We start from the raw sequence: 16,787 nt of genomic DNA on the forward strand, positions 1-16,787 counted from the left end.
AATAATAGGAATCTCTGTCTACCAGATGATAAGTTGGTATTTTTGGACTCCAACCAAGAAAAGCTAACTCTGGGGATAGAATAACAAGACTCAAGCACTGAAAGTATAAATTCCTGAATCTCTCTTCTTTCTTTTTTTTTTTTTTTTTTTTAAGCTTTGGCAAGTTGTGGTCTTTTTGTCTGTCTGCTGATAGATCATCTGGACCATAGTTTTTGCTTCTGCTACTTATAAGACAATTTAGAGGGTATTGGACCTTGAAACTGCCTTTCCTAAGTAGAGAACAAAACCATCAACTTCTGTGCTGAAGTGCTGAGGACATTTGTAGTAACTCCTAAATAGAGGGCCAAACAAGATTTATTTTTTTTTTTTTTAAAGTAGGCTCCACACCCAGCATGGAGTCCAGTGCAGGGCTTGAACTCCCATCCCTGAGATCAAGACCTGAACTGAGATCAAGAGTTGGGTGCTCAAATGACTGAGTCACCCGGGTGCCCCTAGAGATGTTCAGTCATAGGCTTTGTGACAGCATTAGGGGAAGAAAAGTGTTCACACGTGTTGTAGTCCAACAGAAGAGAAAGTAGTATATATACCCATGTGTTGCCACATAGCATGATTCTCCAGTGGATGGATGCCAGGGATGGATCCCTAAGGTGAAAAGAGTAATTCACATTTATATATACTATAACTTTTTAACAAGCATGGAAAGGGAGAGGTCTGAGAACTGCTCTTTGACAGTTTCTATCTGGAAAGCATTGTTTAATCACACTCCTGGATATATTCCAGCTTACCTTCTCGAGTTTAAGGTGAATGTTTGCTTCACTCCTGCAGCACTTTGTTTTGTGCTGGCCCCAGAGAGTGAACTTTCTCTTTCTTCCTCTGGCAGCTGATTCTTTGGTGCCAGTTTCCATGTTTTCCCTTTTCTACACAGGCCTTGTATAGCAGAAAGGTTTGTACATTGCAGCCACATTCTGGGGATAAGCTGGCGACTGGTAGTGGTGATGCTGGCAGGGTCAAGAATTGCGCTACAGTTCCCAGAAGGACTGTGCCTCAGAAATTTTCTATTCTACTTCTAATTCTATTTCTAGATGTTGAACCTGGGGAAAACTATGATGATATTTGAGAAAAGAGTTGCTGCCTTCTCTAGAAACAAGGAAAACCTAATTCTTTTACAGATCATTTGGTTTTGATTTAAATACCAAGAGTAAGAATTGACTCTTTGATTTTATTACTCTAATTGTATTAAGAGGGAAAATAAGCCCTCTGAAGAAAACATCACGAAGGGAAATAATTGGAGTGATGGAAAAAGAGGAACAGAGCTATGCAAAGAAAGCAGGAAGTAAAATCTCTCTCTAGTCCCTGGTATCTATAGTCCTCTATTCTGGCTTTCAGATGACAGGAAAGACCAAATCCTTTGATAGGCTCACCAGAAACTTCTGGCTCTTGACTTAAATTTTAGATGTTGATTTTTATTCAGTAAGCCCCAAGATTTTCAGATGATAGTTCACGAAAAACAAGGAGGAGTTTCTACCCTTGGTTTGTTTAGGAGTCTTTAAGATACAGAGATCAGAAAGTCCTCAGATCTAAGCCAACAGCAGTTCTAAAATGCTATTTATTTGTGTCTGTAAGTTTGTACATAGTAGTATCAACCTCATATTGTTGCAGAATTTTTTTTTTCCCCGCAAGTTTGAGTTGTGTTTTGTTGAAAGAAATGCTTCAGTTGTCATTTTGTCACTGCATTTCAGATAGCTCCTGACCCTTTTGTTGTGGCCATTTTAACACATCATAATAACCCACAAAGTGGGAGGTTTGAGGTTTGGATTTTTTTTCTTTGTTACTAGTTCTTTTATTTGTCCTTGTGACTGTAGTGATGACTTCATAGATGCAGAGAGTGAACGGATGAGTGAATAATTGGTTTAATGCATAATTACTTCACTTTGAGTGCTCTTTTTGGCAAGATAATTGTAAATGTATATATTTTAATTGCACTGGTACATTGAACATATGTCAGTGTCTATACCACTGGACCAACAGAGCTTTTTCTGGCTGTTGGGTGCCTGATAATGTCTTGATTTTCCTTTGGGACTCAACAATATAGGTTTTTCTCCTAGCAGTAGGGGGAATACAGATGATCGATCATTGATGTCATTGCAATTGTTATTTTTTAAAATAAATTTGTAAAAATACTAAAAAGGGATTTTTGAATTTTCACATTTCTTAGGTTCTAGGTTGTGTTTATAAAGTCGAAATTGTGATCTTTGTAGACAGACGTGGGAGCTCCATAGACAGTGTCAAATTTGCAGTGTCCAGGCCTCTTACTTGTATGTCTCTCCTTACTCTTCTTTTCTTCCCTTTTGGCCCTCCCTCCTGCTAAGGAAGTATTCTCTGCACCTGTGCACTGATTGTATATTTCGTCTTACTACTGTAAGTGTTAACCAAAATTTTATGAAGTAATTCCACAGGCAAAATAAGCCTTTCAGTTATTGATGGGGAGAACAAAGGTAAAAGAAATACGGAAAAAAAAAAATTAAATTTCCTTACAACTTACAGTCCATTGACCAGTACTTGAAAAGGCAGAGTGACCTTCCTCTAGGAACTCAGCTGCCTACATGTTAATACCTTGCTAAGAGCAAAAGGCAACCTTAGCTTGACATTAACCTGTCCTCCAGGACTTCCTTTAACATCTAAAAAAAAAAAAAAAAAAATCGTCTGGAAGCTTTTATCTCTACTCCCCAAAATATATGTTGGCAATCATCCTCCAAGCATATGGCCCACTGATAAAACATCTGAAGGGTTTCATGACTAAGATTTTAGTAGAGGGTAATAAATGGCCCCTCCAGATCCTGGAAACTTCACTCCTAAATTCTTTACACTATCCCTAACACCCTCCCAACTTGCAAGGATATAATCAGCCACTGCTCACTACCTAGGGTCCTGTCCCTGTGCTTTAATAAAAGCTTTTGCACGGAAGATGCTTCAAGAATTCTTTCTTGGCTGTTTGCTCCCAAACCCCAACATTTTCACATCAGTTATCACCAAAACAGCACTGATTGGGTCTTGTAGAACTAAAGATAGTGAAGCTGTAATTTTTAGATTTTTTTTTTTAATTTCTGCAGAAAAAACACGGATGCTTTCCTGATTGTTAAAAATCCACAACATACTCCTCCTGTTACTAATGTGAATTCTCCCAAGAATCTGAGCGACTAACGGGCAACCGCAGGCCTTTACCACACACGGAACCACGAGCTAGATCTAGAGCAAAGTAACCCCAGGAGCACTCTCAGGAGACACCCTATAGACCTGTCCTGGCAGATAAGGAGAAAAAGAAGAAATTCTCTGACAGTTAAGGCAGTGACTATTACATAGCCTTAACCTAAGAGTGAAATTTAAAGACCATACTGAGGTTGCTTTAGTCAGATGCTAATAGAACACTGCCCTTAGAAATTCAAAGGTGAGCCAGCATTCCACTCTGATGACAGAAGACCCCTCTATTGACACTGAGATCATCTGTCTTACTGCAGAAGCATGCTCACGGTTCAAGATTTTTAAGCATCATCTCAAACATGTCTGGAACGCACCGCCCCTCTCCAAGTCCGCTGCTTATCTACCTCGTAGAGGTCTCAAGCAGGGCACCGGGGTGGAGGGGCCGGAGGTCCGGCCGCGCCGGATTGGCACCGTCCCCAAGAAGGCCCGCACTGATTGGTTGGTTCAAGGGACCCGCCAAGGCGGTCGTTGCGGATTGGCTACTAGCCGGAGGACCCGCGTTTCCGGTAGCTTGGCGGCCAGCGCCGCCGCCGTCATGGCGACCGGCGAGCGGGTGGCTGCGCTGCCTCCTCTCTGGCCGGTAGAGGCCCGGTTGGCGGCGCTGCTTCCCGACCTTCTGGTGTTCAGGAAGCCCCGGGGATCGGAACCCGAGCTCGCCACGGCTCAGGGCGTCCTCCTTGGCGTCCACGTGACGGGTGAGGGGAGGCGCGTCGCTCTCCCGCCCTCCCCGAGGGGCGGCAGTTGGGGCCCGGCTCCGAGAGGCGTCGGCGGTTACGGGCCAGGAGCTGAGGCAAGCAAAGGCGCGGCTTAACTGCTCGCCGCCGCCTCCTCGGGAAATCTGGAGGGTCAGTTTCAGAGCTGGAGGACTCCTGGAATGGTCTGGCGTAGCCCTAGAGTTCACTTCAGACATGAAAGGAAACTCAGAAACGGGAAAGGACTTTTGCGGGACCACTCGGCAGGCTTTGAACCCAAGTTTTCTCCCAATACGCATACCGCTTCAGCCAGTTCTTTCTTCCGCTCAATAAATTCCTTTCTGGGTCCCTAAGTGTGTGCCCGCCACTGCTCTAGGAATTAGAGATCCAGCAGCTACTTCGAGAGTCGCTCACTTAACAAACACTGTAGAGTTTGTGTCATGGATCTGAAGATGAGTGATCTGAAGGTGCCTGACCTCGAGGAGCTCACCATCTGAGTTGTCCATAAAGTTTTAATCCATCCCCCTCGTCATTGGTGTCTCCGTCCCTCACGTGGGGGAGAAATCCCATTTCTCTTCGTCAAGAGGGCATGGCAGAAACGGGGTAACAGGCTAGAGATGAAAGGGGGTGCTTGTGGGTGAATCTTGATCTGCAGGTCCTGGAAACGAAGGGGGTGTGGCTCTCTGGATTCTCACCGGCGGCAGCTACCAGCCAGGTCCCGAAAATGAACACTTGTTAAAAGGTCATGCAATTACTTAACTGGAGGAGATCTGCTTCTTTACACTGGCCTGATACGTGCAGGGAATGGAGCCTAAAAGTTCAGGATTTGCAGCTAACGTAATTTTTGTTTTGTCGGCTAGGGTTTACAGCATTAATGGATAGGTTCAGCCTGACCTGCAAGTCGGAACATGACATGGACAAACTGGCCCACATCTTCAGTTATTACATTAGTGACATCGTGGAGCGTGAGTGACTATTGTAGGGAAGCCAGGAGGTGTGGTGCTGGGCTCCTGAGGGTTTGTAACAGGAGGGGGTTTGGGCTACTTGAAAAGATACCAAAGGGTTATTCATTCAGTGTTAATCATCGTTCATTCATTCATTCATTCATTCCTGTTTCTTTTTTTTTTTTTTAAGATTTTTGTTTATTTGAGAGAGAGACAGAGATAGCGAAAGAGAGCATGAGCTGGGAGGAGAGGGAGAAGCAGGCTTTTATTTTATTCTTTTTTGCAACTAACAAGCTAGATTTTTGCCTATATCTCCCATTCTACCCACTTTCAAATCCTGTTGACTCAATGTTCAGAAAGGGGGGAAACTAATTTTAATTTTTACTTTGAATGTTTAAATCTTATTTCAAAACAAAGTATTCCTCAGTTGCCTCTTCTAACAATAATATAATGTGCCACATGTGTTTATATCCAATATAATTTACAAAACACTTTCTCATTTTCTTACTGCATTTTGATCCTGTGAAGTAGGAATGAGTGTTTTCTTCATCTTCTGCCATATATTAAGCTCGTGGAAATTAGCCTAATCTGGGGAAGAAAAAATAAATAGCTCCTTCTATGTGCCGTGAATGTTTTGAGTATATATTCTTTTTTTTAAAATTTAACTTAATTTAATTTAATTTTTTTAATATTTTTTAAATATTTTGTTTATTCGTTTGAGAGAAATAAGAGAAGCAGGGGGTGCAGCAGAGGGAGAAGTAGATTCCCAGCTGAGCAGAGTTCAGTTCAGATCCTGGGATCGGATCTGAACTGAAGGCAGATGCTTAACCAACTGAGCCACCCGGGTGCCCTTGAGTGCCATTCTCTGATATGCACTGTAAAAGGTGCAGGGTGTGCAAAAACTTCCTCTAGATAGACCTACCCCCAGCAATTATTTTGGTCCTGAAACCTTTGGTACTTATATAACATTCCCTTCTTTTATTGATAATGTCCATACAGTCATGTGCATAATTCTGAGATTCACCAGGATTCTTACTTTGTGGACTCTCCTTTAGGAACTTGTTTGTTTGACTTACTTCTTACCCCTGAGGAACACTTGTGAAAGGCCTTTGGATTTTTCTCATCAAGTTTAGATGAAAGGGAGAGATGGAAATTATATTATAACACCAGGAATTACTGGATAATAGAAGTACAGGGGAAAATAAAATGTAATAGTTGCCCTCTTGAAGTTTCCATGTTTGTGGGAGAGATAACAAGATAATTACTGATTATACATTTCGCAAAGGAAATAAATAGGGTGTAGTGGTAAAAAAGAATTGTAGAGTGAGAGATCTTCTCTGTTAGGTAAGATGGTCATAGGAGGCTCCTCTGAAGCTGAAACACAAAGGATGAGAGAAACACCTTGTGAAGAGTGAGGAGTAAAGTATTTCAGGCAGAAGGATGCCAAGTGCGAAGCTTCTAAAATGAGAGGAAGCTTGTCGTGTTCTAGGAACTAAGAAGACCAGTGTGGCTAACACATAACTAGCAGGGAGAAGAGTGGCTTGAGGTGAGATTGGAGATCATTGAACTCTGTAGGCCACAAGGAGTTTGGATTATATATTTTTGTATAAAGGGAAACTGTTTAAAAGGTTCTGGCAAGGGGGTAATGTGATCCAATTTACACTTTTAAAGCTCGTTTTAACTGTCTCATGGAGACTGCATTATAGGGAGCTTATAGAGGGCAAGTGTTAAGAATGGAAGCTAGAGGAGGAAGTTGTAGCAGCTATGGAGAGATGATGCTGATTTGGTCTAGGGAAGTGGTTCTCAGCCTTGGCAGCACATTAAATAACCACTCGGGGAGCTTTTAAAAACCTTAATGTCTAGGCTTTACCCCAGACCAACTAAATCAGGATACCTTTGGGTAAGCCCAGAAATAAGGATTTTTTTAAAGTTCACAGGCTATTCCAATGTTGAAGACAAGGTTACAGGCAAGGTGGAAACCCCTGGTCTAGGGATAAGGGAGTGGAGCCATAAGGAGACGAATTGATCTGAAATGTGTTTTGCAGGTTTAGCAGACAAGATTTGCTGGTATATTGCTATCAGTGGGAAGTAGTGAGGAAAGTGACTCTGAAGGTTTTTTTTTTTGACTTTCATAACTGAATGATGGTGGTGTCACTTACCGAGTTGGACAAGACTGGACTTTGAGAAAGAAAATCAAGTGTTCTGTTTTGAATACACTGAGTTGAGATGTCAATAAGTCATTCAAATGGAAAAATGAAGTCAGTAGCTATGGTGGAACCTGGAGCTCAGAGAACAGATCTTTGTTAGAGACAAAAAGTGAATCGATGGCATAAAGATGTTAGAGTTAGGAACTGATTGAGTCCACATGAGGAGAGTGTAAATAAAGAGAAAGAGCCTTAGACTGAGGCTTGAGGGACTCCAGGACAGATTATGATTAGAGAGAAAGAACTTAAAAAAGAAACTATAAAACAGCCAGGTAGTATATTGTGGTGTTGCTGAAGCCAAAGTAGAAGTAGTATCTCTAAGAGAAGAGGGCTGGGGCTGGCTGAGTTGAAAATGAAAGGTATAAAGTACAGTGCTGTGAGAAAATACTGAATTTAGCAAGGTGAATGCCGTTGATGATCTTGATAAATTTTACTGAAGTGGAGAAGAGAATGGTAGAGAAAAAGGATACAAGGAGCAAATTGTATACGGCCAACACTTTTGAGAAATTTTTTACTGGAGATGAAGCAGAAAAATGGAGCTAATAGCAAGAAAAGGTAGAATTAAGAATAGGTGGATAGGGGCGCCTGGGTGGCTCAGTGGATTAAGCCGCTGCCTTCGGCTCAGGTCATGATCTCAGTGTCCTGGGATTGAGCCCCGCATCGGGCTCTCTGCTCAGCGGGGAGCCTGCGTCCCCTTCTCTCTCTGCCTAACTCTCTGCCTGCTTGTGATCTCTCTCTGTCAAATAAATAAATACAATCTTAAAAAAAAAAAAAGAATAGGTGGATAAACTTTCTTGTGTTTTGTTTTCATTTTTAAAGATATTAATGGAAATGATCTAGTGGAGAGGAGATAAGGGAGGGAGTAGAAGGGGCTAGGATCCAGAGTCCAGGGGGGTGACTTTGAAGAGAACAGCAGTATTTCTTTCATTTTCAAGAAGATGGATATAGATACAGACAGATTTGGGGAGAAGCTATGGGAAAGGAAAGGGTCCCTTGGAGAGAACAAATAGACCAGATAAGATACAAGGAAAAACTCAGTAGACCATTCTTCTAATCATATATAATTCTACTATGATCTAGCATATCTGATTTTGATGCATTATCCTCTCTCTTTTACTTGATTTCAGATGTTCTTTGTTTTGGAGGAGATATCCTAAATATCACAGGTATTTTTTCAGTTTTTCTGAATATTTAAAGGACCATGAGTGAGGAAGACTTCAGCTAGGTGGAATTTGGCATATTTGTTTATTCAGCATTGTTTTATTATTTAATATGTACTCGGCCCTGGGGAAACAAAATGAAGAAGGCACAGTCACTGGCTCAAAGATTCTCTCAGTCTAATAGAAAAACCTTGCCCATATTAAGTTCAAAGATGCTTTACATTTTGCTTAATTGAATGACAGACAAATAAGTGCCTATAAAGCACTTAGTTGCATGAGAAAATTAATGAGAAACTTAGTCCTTAGAGCAAAAGCTATGTGTAAGATAAGGAGGAGGCAAAATCTCCTATTTGGAGAACTCTCAGGATCATTGATAGCCATATGCTTGGCCTCTTTTTTTAAACTTAATTAAAGCCACCCTTGAAATTAAATTTGAACATGAACTTATATTTTATGAACCTCTTAGTTAGTGCCCCTCCCATTTTGTTAGTATACTGGTGGAGGGAAGATTATCAAAAATAATCTTAAACTATAGGAATGTTTCAGCTTCTGCCTTATCTTGTTTTTTATATGATGAGTGGTTTTGAGTCTCTAAGGCAGTATTTTAACCAAACATAATGTATAGGGCCAAAGAACCTTGCCTGACACCTTGCATGATATTTTCTGCCTAATTGGGGGCTTTACCCAGATCAGGAGAATCCAGATATTTGATCCTTGTCATCCTGTCTTGTGTGTCTGCAGGGAATGTGCTCCTGGCACTCTGGACAGTGAAACAGAATCAACTCAGTGACATCATTACCCTGGTGGCAAAATGCAGTCTGGAGATACAGGAGAAATTTGGGATCTACCATACGAGAGAAGGCCAGGACCTAAAGCTAAAGATAGGTAGTAGCTACTAAAAGAGAGATAAATTAAAAAAAAAATCTATAAAAATTCAAAATATAAATAACAACCTGAAAAAAAAATCTGCAGCTTATATCATATACACAAAGGGTAAATATTAGAAATAGAACACATAGAAATCAACAAAAGACTAACATTTTAAAAGATGGGAAAGATGAGAAAGGACATGAATAAATAGTACATAGACAAAGAAATACATATCTTTTAACATGTGAAAAAATATTCAATTTAATAATAAGAAAAATGCTAGTTGAAAGTACATTGAGATTATTTCTCACCTATAGATACCAAAAATTCAAATCCTAAACACACTGTTGAAGAGGCAGTGAGGAATAAACACTCTCATACACACTGCTAGTGGGAGTCAACGGCAGTACAACTGCTGTGAAGAATAATTTTGGTAATCTGTGTTGAGATTCCAAATGCATTTATTCTCAACCTAGCAATCCCACTTCTAAATATTTATCCTATAGGTATACCTGAGTATGTGTGCAATGTTATAGGTACATGATTTTTTATTGCAATATGGTTTTTAATAAAACTATCTAAAGGGGACTGTTTAAATAAACAATATGTCTACTCAATGAGATTTTCTGCAACTTTAAAAAGGTATTCTGATATAGCTTCAAAATATAGTTGAGAAAAAGCAAGATGCAAAGTCCTGTGGTATGCTACCTTGTATATAAAGATGAAAAATAAGAATTTTTTTGTTTGTTCCTATCTGTATAAAGAAACACTAGAAAGATATATAAGAAACTAATAAAAGTTGCCTATTGGAGGAAAAACTGTTATATTAGCTTCAGGTGTACAATACAGTGATTCAGCAATTTCTTACATCACCCAGTGCTCATCACAAGTGCCCTCCTTCATTCCCACCACCTATTTCACCCATCCTCCCCACCCCGTAACCATCAGTTTGTTTTCTATAGTTAAGAATCTATTTCTTGGTTTGCCTTTCTTCCCCCCCCTTTGTTCATTTGTTTCTTAAATTCCACATAGGTATGAAATCATATGATATTTGTCTTTCTCTGACTTATTTCCTTTAACATTGTACTCTTAGCTCCATCCATGTTGTTTCAAATGGCAAGGTTTCATTTTTTATGGCTGAATAATATTCCATTGTGCGTGCGTGTGTGTGTATGTGAGATATCTTCTTTTTTAAATATTTATTTATTTGACATAGAGAGAGCACAAGCAGGGGAGCAAAAGGCAGATGGAGAGGGAGAAGTAACAAGAGTGCTTATTATCAGTGGGACTTAAAGCCTGGAACTTTAAAAAACAGTGGGCTTGATTCTGAGAGAGCTCAGCTAGTCATAGGAAGCTGAGCCTCTGCCCTAAAATAGATAGCACAGAAAATGGTATGCAGAGATACAGCTTGGAAGCAGAAGTTTGAAAGGCGCCTGTGGCTTATGGGAAGGAGAGTTGGTTACTAATCTCAGAGTTCTCTGAGGGACTTCTCCAGGAACCAAAGAGCTGGCATGTGCTGTTTTCCTCCCCTGCCCCTCATCATAAACACACCACTGCCTATGGGTTTGCTCATACTGTGCCCTGTCTCCTCCAGCCAGACCTGCCTCAGTCCTGGTGCTGTGGATCCTCTCCCCGAGAAGACCCAGGCAATCCCTGCCAACACTGTATCTCCTGACCTCCCATGGGGGATGCACACACATTGTTAAAATTACACACCCTACCCTTGCATGCTTTCCAAAGTGCCCAAGTCCTCTGGCCTCTGAAGCAGCTACACATGCCCTGTGGAGGAGGATCAGTGCCACTAATTAAAAGTGCACATCCTGCCCACTACTTGCAAGAGCAAGAGATGTAGCTGACTTTCCTAACACACAGGAACAGACACAGAGTGTTAGGCAGAATAAGGGGACAGAAGAATGTGTCACAAAGGGAATCTGCTTTCATCTTTATCCTTGTTTTTATATAATGTCTTTTGCCCCCTCTGGCTCCTCTTAGGGTTTTCTCTTTATCACTGGTTTTGGATAAATCTGATTATGATGTCCCTTGGTATAGTTTTCTTCACTTGTGCTTGCAGCTCATTGAAATTCTGAATCTATAGGGTTTGGGTTTATCGAATATAGAAAATGTTCTGCCAATATTTTTCCAAGTAATTTTTTTCTCTCTTCCACCTCCTCTGTCCAATTATACACATATTAGGCTGCTTGAAATTGTCCTACAAGTCATTGATATTATTTCTTTCCTCCTTGTGTTTCATTTTGGGTAGTTTCTATTGCAATGTTTTCAACCGTACAGAGACCTTTTTTTTTTTTTTAATAATCTCTACTTAGTCATTTTCTAGGTTCTTGAATATAGTTATAAATTTTAATATTTTCTTATTTACTAATTCTGTCATCTGCGTTATTCTGGGTTGGGCTTGATTAATTGATTTTTCTCCTCATTGTGGATCATATTTGCCTTCTTCTTTGCTTACCTGGTTATTTTGGTGTGAATTTAACCTTGTTGGATGCTGGATTTCTTTTATACTTCTATAAATATTCTTGTATATACTTCTGAGGTGTGGTTAGCTTGATTTTTTTCAGGTTTTGCTTTTAAACTTTGCTGGGACCACAGCAGTGTTTAGTCTAGGGCTGGTTTTGCCCCCATTCTGGAGGCAAACCCCTTCTAAGTACTGTGTACCTAATGTCCTGTGAATTATTAAGTTTGACACTCTGGCTAGTGGGAATAGGAACTATTGCCAGCCCTGTGTGATATTGGGGATTGTTCCTTCGAAACTTTTCAGGTGATTCTTTCCCTGGTTTCAGGTAATTTGCTGACATTGATGCACTTATTAGTTCTCAGTACTCAGCTAAAGACTTGTAGGGGATCTGGTATAGTTCTCTGGAATTCTGTTTCTCTACACTTCTCTCCAGTACTCACAGTGCCCTGCAAACTCTAGCCAGCTTGGCCTCCTCAGATCTTAGCTCTGTTTCCTCAACTTGAGGTGTCCTCTGGGCTGTACCTGGGCTTCTCTTCCCTGAGAAGTCTTAGAAACTCTTCCATGCAGTAAACCAGGGTACCAAAGGGTTCATCTTGTTTGTTTCCCATCTCTTAGGTATCATTATCCTTTGTTACCTTATGTCCAATATCTTGAAAACTGTTACTCTGTGTGTTTTTTCTAGTTTCTTCATTTGTTCTGGGAATTATGGTAAATATACCACCTGTTAATCCATCTTGGCCAAAAGTATGTGTCTGCAATTCTTTAGAAAGTATTTTCCCTTTGTTTTTAGTTTGGATTGGGTAACTTAACTAAGGGCAAGCTTAACTCAGATATAGTCCTTTTTTCCCTGGCAAGCAAATCAGTTTTTTAGCAATATTAGCAGTAAGAAGTGCCTCAGGATAAGAAAAATAGGAGATAGAATAAAAGTATATGGCAAAGCCCAAGTCTGGTAAAATGCCGATTGGTATTTTATCTGGTAAAATCACTTAGCCTTCATTATATGCTGAGGAGCTGGTATAGTCACTGTGGCAAGAGTTTCTTAGCATAACCATTAGGTCTCTACCATCACGACCTGGTTGTTTATTAGAAGAACAATTTTAAAGAGAGAAATCTTAAAGGCCTAGGATCTCTTGCTTCTTCTTCCATACAACCCAAGTTTGTTTGAATGTCTCTGGGTATGCTTATGACAGAAGGGAATCCAGGGAAAAGTAATATTTTTGAAGGTAAGCTCACCTAATATTTTTGCAATAACAAGATTGGCCTGATACATAGAGCAATGTGAGGATTCCAGACCCCACCCTTTGCATAGTTTTCCAGTTGAGTTTGTCTATTCACCACTTGTCTCCTTTTTTCTGGATAGGTCTATCTGCAGGTCGGATTTCCCAGGTTATTGTTGGAGACCAGCAGCGACAGTACCTCTTGGTGATCGGGCGGGATGTGGATGATGTCCAGGTAGCACAGCGTTTGGCTCAGGCAAATGAGATTGTCTTGTCCTGGAACTGCTGGAAGCTCTGTGAGCAGTACATGTTTGAAGTGGAAATCATGAGGGAGGATGAAGCTGTGAAGGTAGGAGGCTGGTCCCATCCACTGCACATCCTGAAAAGGCCTTCCTACTGCACAGGGCATGCTCTGGTGGTGGTTGCATATGGCTTGACCAAACCAACAACCACTGGAACTCTATTTTGGAGGGAGGTGGGGGATATCCTCCCAGGAAGTTAGATGAGGCAGAACAATGAGGCTGGAAAGATACATGATCAACAAGGGAAATGGCATCCTCAGCCCCTCTGTTAAGGGACCAACAGTAATGCAGTTGGTGGGTGGGCGTACAATTGAGCAGTTTCCTTTCTGTAGTTAAGAGATATGCGGATCATTGACCCATTTGATTTTGATGAGCATTTTGACAAGTGCCTTGATTACCTGCCACATTACCGGACAAGTGCTGGTAAGTTACTTGGTCCTTTCTTCCCAAGCCCAAAATTTCAAAGATAAATTTTGCATATGGCTGGAGACAATTGTTTGCTTTCCTTTTCTCAGATACTCTAAGAACTGCCCTGGAGTTGGATCCAGACTCTGCGCTTGAACAAACCCTGCGAAAGCACATAACGAAAAACCTTTTGAAGAAGGTTATTTCCTAGTTCTTGAGTCATCATGTAGACTGTGTGTGTGTTTATGTTGACAGGTCTACATTTACAAAAGATCATATGATCTTTTCCTATTAATCCAGTTCATCTTCATCTCCTGCTCTCCATTGTAATGCCAGCAGGTTTCCCCATCTGTACCAGTTCCTGTGATGACATGTCATAATTTTAGATTTCTCAGTTCTAGCAAGTGGGAGACGTATCTGTTTTTCAGTTTTCCTTCAAGAAACTAGTACATTGTAAACAGGGTAGAGAGTATATGCTTGGTAAATATGTGTTGATCGATTGTGTATATATGAATCTATATGAATCCCTTAGTAAGTGATATAATGACTAATAGAATGGGCATATCAAACTAACTCATAAAGAGAAAACATCAAAGTGTGGCAAATTTCATCAGTGAATTAGGTTTAAAGCCAAACAGTTTTTTAAATTCCAAGTGTACTGGTTTGTACATCTATACTTCTCAAACCTGAATTTTAAGTTTTGTGTCTGACATTTGTAAGTTATTTTCTCATATTCATCATGGAATATAGAATTCAGATGCTTAGACATGATACTGAGAGTTGAAGATACAGGCAAGATAACTCACTGTGTCTTTGTAGATTGATGAAGGGCAACCTATGGAGTACATATCCGAATTCCGTACTGTGACTATGGTTTTGGTCAGCCTAGAGTTCAACAAGACAGCATGGATGTTGCATTTATGTCATCTTATCCAGGAGGCTGCCCTGTATATCTCCACAGTCATAGAGAAAGGGGGTGGCCAGCTAAGCCAGATCTTTATGTTTGAGAAAGTAAGTACAAGAAAACTTGACGCATCAGCATTAAAGGTGAGTGAGGGATAATAGTCTTGTTCCCCACATAACATATAACACACGTGTGAGGCAAATTCCCTGCTGTTTATTTTGTGACAAGCTATAGGACATCGAAAGTTCAACTAGTAATAGTTAAGGAATGGGATGTTCTGGTTAATTTAATTTTCAGGGTAACTAAAGATTACTCTCCATGTCCTTTTTTTAAAATTTCAATTCTTGTTGAGAAATCCTTATCAGAGCAAAAGCATATTTTTCTGGTTCTTTTAGTCAAGTGAGTATAATCAGATATTTCTGATCATTGAGAAGTTTGAAAAAGAGCAGTATCATAATACATGACATTATAGGTGAATAAAAATGTGAGTAGATAGCTCAAGTTATATACTAGAAATGGAATTTTTGAAAAGTTCTTAAAATCAGTTTATCTTGTGTTTTAAATTTCAGTTCTTTGTAGAATTAGTTAAATCAAGATTTTATTATTTCTTCTTCTTTTTTTAAATCTCCATGTTGATATGTCCCAGTGTCCATTTCATGAATCCTACTCAACATTCCCAACAGAAAACCAGTGGGGAAGTGATCTGGCTTCATTCAGGGGAGTTGGTCCAGTTGAGGCAAGCATATTCTTTCCCCAGGTAAACTTCTCTTTTCCTTCTTTGTCATCTGTCCCAGGGCTGCATGTTCTTCTGTGTTTTTGGCCTTCCAGGGGATAAGAAGCCAGATGAGTGTGCACATGCCCTGGAGAGCTCCTTCAGCATCTTCAGCTTCTGCTGGGAGAATCTTGCTGAGACCAAGTGAGAAGGAAGGTGGGGCAGAGAGGAGCTTCTCAGGCCCCAGGGGGCTCTTCAGGCAGGGTAGGAGGCAGTAACAAGTAGCTGGGGTTGAGAGTGTCCAGAATCTGCTTACAGGGGAGGGAACATGCTAAGGGAAGTCAGAAAATAAGCTCTATTTAGGAATCATTAGGTACAGAATTAGGTAGTAGCAGTACTCAGGGAAAATGAAGATAAGTTTCTACCTAATGGAGTGGAAGAGGGAGGAGCCAAATACCCATAACAAGATTTAAGAACACTTCAAAGGAACAAGCAAATGTGTAAATTAATATAATACAAATAATATATCTGTATGTCGTTGGAATGTAGAACAAAGGCTGCCTATCTACAGGGAGGGGAGATGTGGGAAGAGAAGTTGTAGAGCAATTACCAAGATAGGAAGGGACCACCACTGGTTAATACTCTCCTTCCCTTTCAGTCTTAGTGTTTCCTATCCCTTGATTTTTTCTGGAATTCTCACTGATCTCCCTCCTCCTTATATACCCCACCCTCCCACCTTCTACAAAAGCCTTGTCCTAATAAAGGCATAGAAAATTCCATGTTCCCACTAGTCGCATTATAACAGTGTGGGCTAGAATTTTTCAGATGACTTTTTTTTCCCCACTAGAAAGCCCTGAGGAAAGTATATACATAAATAAATTTGAAAATTTATTTTTAACATTAACATCAAGTCAGAGATTTGTTTGCCATACTTATCCAAAATGAATAAAAATTACATAGCACTTCAACTTAGATAGGATATTTTGTATATGCTACAAGTATGAATGTTTTTATCCCTCTTTTCCATGTGAGGAAACTAAGGCCACAGAAAAAGAGTTTCTAGCATACAGCAGAGCTGATAATGAAACCCAGACCTTCTGTCCTCAAATCCTGTATCATTTTCATTACCTAACAGCTGCCTCTTATAAAATGTAAATACTCTCCAAAAGGGAAAACCTATATTACTAATGTGATACTATTGTAGAGGCATTTTAATATCTATAATTTTCTTATATATCTTATGTTATCTAATATTCTTATAGAGTATTAGTACTGAAAAGGAACTTAGAAATGATCTGATCCAACTTTTTATTTTACAGATAGGAAAGATGTTTCAGATGCTTCATAGATAATCAAACTCTTAGCCCAAGGCACATATGTATTGGCACTTCTTTTAAACCTAATGGGATCTGCAGGTACTCCTACAGCCCACTTCCCACTTCTCTCTCTCTAATATAGGTGTGCTGGGCCATCTCTTCCAGTGCTGGTCTCTTCTGCTCTTGAATTTTACATGGACATGTGGCCTTCGAGAGTCCTGCCTTTACTGCTGAATGAGATATTCATTTCTCAGATCATAGTTTTGTGCTTTTGGTCTTTTTTATTTTAGAATATAGTAGATTTTTAAGAGCTAGATAAAATCTTGGAGT

General features: G+C 40.1%; 1 protein-coding gene across 1 annotated transcript in view; it reads left to right on the forward strand.

Moving 5' to 3' along the window:
* Positions 1 to 3,793: 3,793 nt before the first annotated feature.
* LOC122899450 (adenylate cyclase type 10-like) overlaps positions 3,794 to 16,787 on the forward strand; it is a 41,255-nt gene continuing 28,261 nt past the window's right edge. Inside the window, exons 1-9 of the mRNA XM_044237151.1 lie at positions 3,794 to 3,953; positions 4,811 to 4,915; positions 8,226 to 8,264; positions 9,000 to 9,143; positions 12,962 to 13,167; positions 13,453 to 13,543; positions 13,636 to 13,724; positions 14,345 to 14,536; positions 15,224 to 15,345. Of these exons, the coding sequence (XP_044093086.1) occupies positions 3,794 to 3,953; positions 4,811 to 4,915; positions 8,226 to 8,264; positions 9,000 to 9,143; positions 12,962 to 13,167; positions 13,453 to 13,543; positions 13,636 to 13,724; positions 14,345 to 14,536; positions 15,224 to 15,345 (1,148 nt within the window). The remainder of the gene's footprint in view (positions 3,954 to 4,810; positions 4,916 to 8,225; positions 8,265 to 8,999; positions 9,144 to 12,961; positions 13,168 to 13,452; positions 13,544 to 13,635; positions 13,725 to 14,344; positions 14,537 to 15,223; positions 15,346 to 16,787) is intronic.

Source organism: Neovison vison, chromosome 1, assembly GCF_020171115.1.
Source record: "Neovison vison isolate M4711 chromosome 1, ASM_NN_V1, whole genome shotgun sequence".
In the NCBI taxonomy this organism is placed as follows: domain Eukaryota; kingdom Metazoa; phylum Chordata; class Mammalia; order Carnivora; family Mustelidae; genus Neogale; species Neogale vison.